The 10,068-nt window shown below is 50.9% G+C and overlaps 1 protein-coding gene across 1 annotated transcript; it reads right to left on the reverse strand.

The window, feature by feature from the left end:
- Nucleotides 1–559: 559 nt before the first annotated feature.
- On the reverse strand, nucleotides 560–4,158 carry HDHD3 (haloacid dehalogenase like hydrolase domain containing 3). Its single transcript, XM_059926548.1, has 2 exons — nucleotides 4,045–4,158; nucleotides 560–2,558 (listed from the first exon to the last, which is right to left on the reverse strand). The coding sequence occupies exon 2, from the start codon at nucleotides 2,381–2,383 to the stop codon at nucleotides 1,628–1,630; it is 756 nt and encodes a 251-aa protein (XP_059782531.1). The 5' UTR covers nucleotides 2,384–2,558; nucleotides 4,045–4,158; the 3' UTR covers nucleotides 560–1,627.
- Between the last annotated feature and the right edge of the window lie 5,910 nt (nucleotides 4,159–10,068).

The raw sequence follows: 10,068 nt of genomic DNA on the forward strand, positions 1-10,068 counted from the left end.
AATCAACTTTTTCAGTTGACGTGACTTCTGAGGCCCTTGTAGCTCTGAAACCACAGCTCATGACCCATCTCCTCACTGCCTGACAGTTGGGAATTAATGTTGGGTCACCCAGCCTCAGCACCAAGCCCAGGGAAGACAGACCCACAAGAGGTTTGGCCAAGTCTGAGAAGAGCTTCCCTGCCTTTGCCTGGGCACAGTCTCTGCTCAAACCTGGGTCAAAGCCAATTTCTTCTACTTGGCACCCAAAGGCCCCCAGGCCATGCTCCCCCAACCACCAGTCTAACTCCCCACAGCAGTCTTCAGTCCACAGTTTGTGGGCCCACTGCCAGGAATGACCCTCTTATCCCTCTGCCCATCTACCGGCCACCCCCAGCTCAGGGTCCACTCCAGAGCCCTCCCTGCCTATTGGCACCAGAACATACACTGTGTATGCCTGTTTGTGTGCTTTTTACCTGTGGTACCCCCTGTGCCTGGTACTGGGCAAGGCACAGGTGTCCAGTAAATATGAAGTAGAGAGGTGTGTGAAGGGGGAAAGGCAGGAAGAGACACTGAATTTTTTTTTTAAACAGATGTAACTTTATTTATTTATTTATTTATTTATTTATTTTTGGGTGTGTTCGGTCTTCGTTTCTGTGCGAGGGCTTTCTCTAGTTGCGGTGAGCGGGGGCCACTCTTCATCGCGGTGTGCGGGCCTCTCACTGTCGCGGCCTCTTGTTGCGGAGCACAGGCTCCAGACGCGCAGGCTCAGTAGTTGTGGCTCACGGGCCCATTTGCTCCGCGGCATGTGGGATCTTCCCAGACCAGGGCTCGAACCCGTGTCCCCTGCATTGGCAGGCAGATTCTCAACCACTGCACCACCAGGGAAGCCTGAGACACGGAATTTTAAAAGCCCAACCTACTTCTTCAATCTCCAGTGATTCCCCCTGTATTCCCTGCACTCCTGCCACCTCATGCTCCAGCCCCTGTTCCCTGTGCTTTCCCACCCCCAAGCTATTCCTATGACTGGGGTGCCCTTCAAGACCGCCATCCTTAGGACACCTTCTCTATTCTCCCTGGATCTCCACTGCATTATGTCTTGTGTGACATGGATCCCATTCTACTTGTAACCTCGCAGTCAAGCCAATGGGCTTCGGAGTCAGACACGCCTAAATGAGAACTCCAGTACCCGCAGGTACTAAGCTCCTCTGATCTCAGGCTTCTCAGGGGAAAGAGTTGCAGAGGCTTCAGGGCCTGAATGAAGGGTCCCAGGACCTCTGCTTCAACCCTAGCAGTTTCTCATTTTTCCTGTTTTGCATGTTGGGGTTCCACATAAGCTCTCCCATGACGAAAGGCCCTGCTGCTAAAAAGAAAGTTTGAAAGTGTTGGTTTTGAAGCTAGTTGGGCCCTCATGAATCTTGTTGGAGGTGAGGGGGACTTGTGGTAGAAAATGGACGCAGGTGTGAGGAATGAACCATCTCAGAGACCAGGAGCTGGTTAGTGGGGCAGGGTTGAATGCCCCGCATTCACTGCTTTATAGTCGGAATGCATTATGGAGGCTGCAGGGGGAGGGGTGAAGGCCAGATCTCAGGGAAGGAAGGGGCTCCCTGTCTCCAGTGTTTGTTGGGCCCGACTGCTTCCCTCGCCAGACTCAAAGCCCTGGGGGTGAGCCCTCCAGGCAGTCAAGGGCAGGCAGGAGATGGGACAGTGAGGGGAGGATGTGTTCTTGGGGTACAGAATCCTTGACCGCAGGGTCCAAAGGCTCGGGGCCAGCCACCAGGAAGCTGTGCATACCTACAGCCCGTGCTCCCTTGTAATCACATTGGTAACTGTCCCCAATATGGGCTGCCACCGCCGGTTCCACTTGAGCAAGGCGCAAGGCCTCATGGAAAATGCGGGGATCGGGCTTGGGCCAGCCGGCAGTCTCGGAGGTCAGCACAAAGTCGAAGTGTTCCTGCAGACCAACACCCGCCAGGATGTCCTCCAGTCGTCGGTCAAAGTTGGAGACCACTGCCAGCCTCAGACCTCGTTTTCGGCACCCCCTCAGGGTGGCCTCAGCTCCCTCCAACACCTGCCAGGTGCGGGAACTGCTGAAGTCCTCGTACAGCTGGTCAGCGATGGGGGCCACAGCCTGGGCATCCCGAACGCCTGCCTGGTGGAAGGTCTGCAGGACCACATCCAGCCACCACTGGCGGGAGGTGAGGCCGTGGCTCAGGCCATAGCTGGGGAAGCTGTGGCTCTGAGCCCTGTACGCCCGCCCGAAGGCCTGTCCCAGGGCCGTGGCCTCCACCTCCAGCCCGTGGGCCCGGGCCTTGGCGGCATATTCCTCCCCCACGGGGTGGCGGAGCCTGAGCAGCGTGTCCTTCACGTCCCACGTCAGCAGTTGTAACTGGAGCCGGCGCGCCATGGGTCTGCAGGAGCGGGGCCAGGCCACCCCACTCGCACCTCTGCCTCAGGTCCGGGGGCCTCTAGGGGAGGTCGAGCTGGACGGCACCGCACCGAACAACCTGATGGTCTTCTCTTTCCAGGCTTCGTGGGTCAGATCTGCTGGCACTTAGGTAATGTCTTCACAGCAGAAGATCCTGGAGTGTGAGGGCAAGTGAGGTGGAAGTTCAGGCCTCGGAGTCCGAGACAGACTGGGTTCAAATTCTGACACTGCCAACTCACTGTGTGACCCTAAGAGTGTCACTCTCTGAAGCCCAGTCTCTTCAGGTGTAAGAAGAGCACAGTGACTCAACCTCATAAGACTGTTGGACTAAAAGATGATCTGTTCATTCCACCTATTATGTGCTAGATGTTGGGAAAGGGACAGATTTCTAGGCCTCATGGTATGCACAGGCATTAAAGAACAGGGGATACAGCTATTGGACAAAGAACTACATGAATACTTAAGCATAACGAAGACAGCATGTACCATGAGGATATCAATCCAGAAACCCGATTTAGTCTTTGTTGTCGGGGAACTTCCTAAGCAAGTGACGTTTCAGTGGAGATCTGAGAAAGCCTATTCAGGAAATGGAGGTGATTAAATATTCCTGGCACTGGAAACAGCAAGTGCAAAGGCCCTGAGGCAGGGCAAGGAGTCTGGTGCTTTGGGTAGATAGGGGCCAGCTCAGGCAGGGCCTCGTAGGTCAGCTAAGGAAACAATTATTATGACTGCTATTACTATTGTTCGGAATGTGAAAGACGGCAGAGTCCTTGCAGACCATCTGACCCACCCCTGGACTGTTCAGCCGGGAAAGACTGAGCCAGAGAGGGGCAGATATTTGCCTAAGGTCACAGCCAGCCAGAGGCACAGCCAGGACTAGAACCCAAACCTCCACATTCTCTGGCCAGTACTCCCTTCCACTGCTTAGACGTACTTGGATATAAATTAAAAAAAAAAAAAAAAAATCTGATTTTAGTGAACCTGTACAGCCCAGGACAAAAGGCAGGACAGAGCAGCCTGTTCCTACCTGTCTTAAAGCCTCTCTCAGCCCCAGATGATGACGCCTGCCTGGGTGGAGAGCCAGTGAAGGATTACTGACCCAGTGCACAGAAAACAAATTCCTCAGCCTAAAGTCTAGAGGCTGGATGCAGCTTCTTGCCCCAGACAGAACTGATTCCAGACACCCAACCTGTTCAGCTAAAACCTGAGGGGCCAGAGTTCAGAGTGCTGCCAAGTTGTTGCCGAGGGACGGACTTGGCTGGTGAATCTGGGGACAAGCCCTAGAGGAAGTTTGTCAAGGAAATGAATTTCAGTCAGTCTGGAACTTAGGGAGACCCGTCCAAAGACCCTCTCACTTTGCAGATAGGTAGATGGAGGCCCAGAGAGGGGCGGGAACTCGTCCAGAGTCACGCAGGGAGCCACTGGCATAGCTAAGACTAGAACAAAGGGCCCACAGCGTTTTCCACTTCTGGAAGCCGAAGCTGGGGCCTCTGGCTGCAGGCCGGAATTGCTCACCCTCCCTCCCCACCTCCAGGGCTCGGTGGCGCCAAAGTCCAGGTAGCCTGCTGCTAGAGCGACATCTCTACCCCTGCGGTATGCAGCGGAACCTCCCGCGCCAGTCCCCGGGGCACACGACCCACCTGCCTCGCGGGGAAGCCGGTCAAGGAAGCCGCAGCCGCACGCCTGCTCGGGAAAGAGCGCAGAAGCTCGGCGGCGCCCCTCTTTTCCTGTATCCCAGCCCTCCGCCTGCCTTCTCCGCCTCGCCCCGCCTCCTCCGCTTCGCCTTGCCTCGCCTCGCCCCGCCCCGCCCCACCCCCTCCGCCTCGCCCCGCCCCGCCCCTTCCACTTCTCCTTTCTGTCCTGTCCGCTCGCGCCCTCTGCAGCTTCACCTTCCTCAACCCGGAGCTCTAGTCCCCCATTACCGTGCTCCTCTGCCCTCCCCGTCCCTTCCGTGACCCTCTCTGCCCCTTCGTAAGACCCACTCCTCCTCCCAAGGATCCGGACACCGCCCCCCCCCTCCCCGGAGGTACCCAGCCTGATTTAGGAGGGGGGGATTTGGGTCCCGGTCTGGCTTGCTGAGTGTTGGGTAAACTTGGGCAAGGCGCTGCCCCTCTCTGGTCTGAGTCCCCAGTCGGTACTAGGAGGGAAATGCTTTCAGGTGGAAACCTGTCTTAACCCAAGACAATTTGCTGAGGGTAGACTGAGGGTAGAGGTCCTCTGCAGTAACCTGCTGATTTTTTTTTTTCTTTTGATGAAAAAAAGGTTGTCGTGTTCATCTCAAAAACGTTTGAAAATACAAAGTGTACAAAGTGAAAAGCAAAAGCCCAACCTCATTCATTCACTAACTGCTTATTGAACATCTACTCTGTGCCTGACCCTGTTCTTCACGGAGGATATAGTAAGAAATAAGACGGGGTTCCTGCCTTCATGCAACATGGCATGGCAGACAAAAATCAAGATTTCAGAAGTGGTAAGAGCTATGGAGGTAGAAAACAATGGTTTCATGAGCAGTGATGGGGGGCCTCTGTGTTTTGTTTTGTTTTGTTTTTTAAATTTATTTATTTTTATTTATTTATGGCTGTGTTGGGTCTTCGTTTCTGTGCGAGGGCTTTCTCTAGTTGCGGAGAGCGGGGGCCACTCTTCATGGCGGTGTGCGGGCCTCTCACTATCGCGGCCTCTCTTGTTGCGGAGTACAGGCTCCAGACGCGCAGACTCAGTAATTGTGGCTCACGGGCCCAGTTGCTCCGCGGCATGTGGGATCTTCCCAGACCAGGGCTCGAACCCATGTCCCCTGCATTGGCAGGCAGATTCTCAACCACTGCGCCACCAGGGAAGCCCGGGGGGAATCTCTTTGGATGAACCAGTTAGGGGAGGAGCAAAAGATCTGAATGGCAGCCAGGTGAAGCTTAAGGACAAGTACAGCTGAGCAAGGGCAATGGCCTCCCTATTTCCCAACCACTTCCCAGGGATTGCTGCAGTTTTGGTTGTTATGCTATCAGACATTTTTCTAGGAGCACACAAATATGCATGCAATTTTCTTTCTTTCTTCCCTCCACCCCCCCCCCCTTTTTTTTTAATAAAAACAAAACATCCTCCTATATGCCAAGGCTGGTCTGTTCATTTTGTTCAGAACTGCCTCACCCTCACTGGGCTCAGGCCTGTGAGGAAATACAAAGTTCAGAGTCACAGACCTTGGCTGGCAAGGGAGAGCCTGACTCCAGGCCTTTCTCTTTTTCTGAGTAACTTTTTCAGCAGAGAAAAGGGAGCCTTGCATGTCACAGGAAAGCCAATGACAGGTCCTGCTATTTTGAAACAAGCTTCTTTTTGATTCATCAGTTCAAAAATGGGTCCACTTCCTGGGTATAGTTTCCTTCCTAAGGCAGATGACAGAAATTCCTAGAGGGTTTCATCCTTTGATCTACCCTGTGTGGGCTCTGGCCTGGTGATTGCTCCTGGAGAGACCTGGCATGTCACAATACTGGCTGCTGGCTTAGGTTATTTCTCTTTGAGAAACCAAGCTTCTTACATGAGGGCTTTTTCCTTGAGATTCTCACCCAAAAGCACTAAGTAAACCCAGGCTGGGCCCACCAGACATACATCTCTCTCTCTTTAAAATTTCATTTAGGGAATTCCCTGGTGGTCCAGTGGTTGGGACTCCATGCTTGCCAAGGGTGCGGCTTCAATCCCTGGTCAGGGAAGATCCTGCAAGCTGCGTGGTGTGGCCAAAAAAAAAAAAATCAAATTTCATTTACTTATTTTTTAACTTTTATTAAAATATACATAGAGAAAAGTGCAAAGAAGTGTATATGTCCTTGAATTTTTACAAAGTGAACATACCTATGCAATCAGCACCAAGACCAAGAAAAAGAACATCTCCAGAACCCTGGTGTCCCTGTCCTCTCCAAGTCACTTACTCCCATGAAGGGGAACCACTACCCTAACTTCTAAATGCATGGTTATACTTGTCTTTGAACTGTATCTAAATGGAATAATACAGCATGCACTCTTTTGTCTTGCTTCCTTTGTTCAAAATTTTAGTTGTAAGATTCATCCATGTTGCTATGAGTAGTTACAGGTCATTCATTCTCCTTCCTGTGATATCCCATTATATGAATACCCCACATTTTTTTTTTTTTTTTAAATTTTATTTATTTATTTATTTATTTGTTTGTTTATTTATGGCTGTGTTGGGTCTTCGTTTCTGTGCGAGGGCTTTCTCTAGTTGCGGCAAGTGGGGGGCCACTCTTCATCACGGTGCACGGGCCTCTCACTATCGCGGCCTCTCTTGTTGCGGAGCACAGGCTCCAGACGCGCAGGCTCAGTAGTTGTGGCTCACGGGCCCAGTTGCTCTGCGGCATGTGGGATCTTCCCAGACCAGGGCTCGAACCCATGTCCCCTGCATTTGCAGGCGGATTCTCAACCACTGCGCCACCAGGGAAGCCCTGAATACCCCACATTTTATTGTTGATGGACATCTGGGTTATCTCCAGTTTTTGGTTATTACAAATATTAGAAAATGTTGCTATGGACAGTCTTGAACACATCTTTTGGTCACATGTGTACACATTTCTGTTGGGTAAATCCCTAGATGTGGAATCACTAGGCTATACGTATGCGTATGTCCAGTTTCAGTAGATGGGGCAAGTTTTCTGAAGTGGTGTACCAGTCGTGTGAGATTCCACTTGCTCCACAGTCTCAAAAATTGGCATTGTTGGGCTTCCCTGGTGGCGCAGTGGTTAAGAATCTGCCTGCCAATGTAGGGGACACGGATTCGAGCCCTGGTCCAGGAAGATCCCACGTGCCGCGGAGCAACTAAGCCCCTGCACCACAACTACTGAAGCCCACGCGCCCAGAGCCCGTGCTCTGCAACAAGAGAAGCCACCGCAATGAGAAGCCCGCGCACCACAGAGTAGCCCCCGCTTGCCACAACTTCCGCGCACAGCAACGAAGACCCAATGCAGCCAAAAATAAATTAATTAAAAAAAAATTCGCATTGTCTATTATTTTTTAAATTTTAGGCATTCTGATGGATGTATGGTGGTATCTCATTACGGTTTTAATTTTAATTTCTCCATTGACTAGTGAAGATAACACCTTTTCATGTGTATTGGCCAAGTTTTGACTTAATTTACATGAATAACACATGAATAACACATGATATAATACATGAATATAAAAATGCACTTCAAGCTAAGGTAACACATAAAAGGAGAAAGTCCCTCTAAAAGCAATCCCTCACCTCTACCCCTTGCAATCCCTCCCCAACTTTTGAGCACTGGGCTTGGAGTTAGGAGACCTGAATCCAGCCTTGGTCTGCCACTGACTTGTGTGAATTTGGACAAGTCCCCTTTCTGAGTCTGTCTCTCATCTATAGAATTAGAGTGATGGTCTAATTATAGAATTAGACCATTACTTAGATGGTCTCTAAGGACCTCTTTACTTTGATAGTCTGAGCACTGTTTCCATGATTACAAGAAACTCCATGTGGTGGGAACGGCCATTTGCCCGCATATCCATTCTCTCCATCTTCCTTAGTAATGGAACCCCTGAGTTTTAGCTGAGCGCAGGGCTGCTCCACCAGGCTCTGTTTTCCAGCCTCCCTTACACAACTAGGTGTGACCATGTGACTAAGTTCAGACAAGGGCAGAATGGTGTGTACAACTTTCAGGTTGGGCCCTTTTAAGGAAGCGTCATGCCCTCCATTTGCCCTTCTCCTCTTTCTGCTAACTGAAAAGAGGACCTGATGGTGGGAACTGGACCCACCATCTATGATCACGAGATAGAAGCCGAGATGTGTTAAGGATGACAGAACGAGGCAGGGGCCATGACCCACCACACCGTATAGCTGACATAGCCTGGACTACTTAGAGAGAAACGTATTTCCGTCTTAAGTTACCGTTATTTTGGCTTTTGTTATAATTACGACACTTGAATCCTGACTAACACAGAGTGACGGGGGAATGACTTTAAATTGGGTGTCAGGGCAGGTTTCTTTGAGGACGTGACACTTAAACCAAGATCTTAACAATGAAAAGGAAACAGTCATACAGATTTTGGGGGAGAGAATTCCAGGCAAAGGGGAGGACCATAGGTGCAAAAGCTCTGAGATCCCACCAGCCTTCCGTGTAAGGAGGGAGACCTTGTCAATCATGGTGCCACATCTCCCATTCCATTGTTTATAGGGACTGAACGGAGAGGCTGGTTATGTGACCTGAGCAGGGCCAATCAGAGACCTCCAGAGATTTGCTATGTGGATAATGGGATAGAAAGGATCTGTCTTTCTCTGGGATTAAGGACCATCTAATGATCATGTTGCTGTCAAGTGGCAAAAACCCATCTTAGAATAAAGCCAAGCTGAGGCAAACACATATGAGAGCTAGGAAGGGAAAGAGGTCTCCATGAGAGCCTTTGACCCTAGATCCAGCTACACTTGACCTTATTACAGCCCAATTATGGAAACCAATTAGTTCCTTTTTTGTTACTGAATTAAGTTTCTGTCACTGGCAACCAAGAGTACCCAGAACAATGCAGAATATGGGGTGTTGTAAGTCACAGGCCCTGATGTGTGGAATTGGCTGGCAGAGTCCACATGGGGCATATAATAGGTCAGGACTCCCCCTTCCCTAGTTGGGAAATTGGTAGTAAAATGTTTGGTTAAAATGCCTGTTGTTTTTGGGGACCCTCAACCATAGGCCCACTGAGGTAGTTTTAGGGACCTTTTTTTTAAAAAAATAAATTTATTTATTTATTTTTGGCTGCTTTGGGTCTTCATTGCTGCGCACAGGCTTTCTCTAGTTGCGGCGAGCAGGGGCTACTCTTAGTTGCGGTGCGCGGGCTTCTCATTGCGGTGGCTTCTCTTGTTGCGGAGCACGGGCTCTAGGCGTGCGGGCTTCAGTAGTTGTGGTACACGGGCCCAGTAGTTGTGGCTCAAGGGCTCTAGAGCGTAGGTTCAGTAGTTGAGGTGCACAGGCTTAGTTGCTCCGCGGCATGTGGGATCTTCACGGACCAGGGCTCGAACCCGTGTCCCCTGCACTGGCAGGCGGATTCTTAACCACTGCGCCACCAGGGAAGCCCAGTTTAAGGGATCTTAGTGAAACAAAAAGTGAGGACGATGGAATGTGATGGCTATTTGTGGTGGCCTTCAGGATGTCCCACAGAGACAAGCTACCGTCCATGCTGGCACATCTGAGAGGGAAATAATAAAATCAAATCTTGTTGAGAGAGGCCCTTAATGCTCACCAGATGCCTGGAAATCTGAGAATAAAATGCCTTGTTGATTGTTAAAACTGAGTTCTCTGCCCAAAGATAAAATTACGACTAGCAAGAAGAAGGCACACAGCAGGAGACGGGGACTGTGGAGGAGCCAGGCCCCCCAGGACTACCCAGATCCCTCCAGCTGCCTGCCTGGTCATTACTGCCTTTGTAGACAAAACATAGCGGGGTGGGGGTGGAGCAGACAGTAGGCTGGTACCTCAGGTGCCGAGTCCTGACTCCAGAGGGTGCCGCTCACACAGACCATGATGCCTGAAGGCAACCCCATTACTGGCACTACTAATAGCATAATGTTAGAGCCATAATTTTGTTACTGTTTATTAGGAGGTGGTATGGCACAGTAGGTAAGGGTAGAGGCCTTGGAGTTGGGCTATGTGAGTTCAAATCCCAGC

Source organism: Balaenoptera ricei, chromosome 6 (genome assembly GCF_028023285.1).
Source record: "Balaenoptera ricei isolate mBalRic1 chromosome 6, mBalRic1.hap2, whole genome shotgun sequence".
Classification (NCBI taxonomy): Eukaryota; Metazoa; Chordata; class Mammalia; order Artiodactyla; family Balaenopteridae; genus Balaenoptera; species Balaenoptera ricei.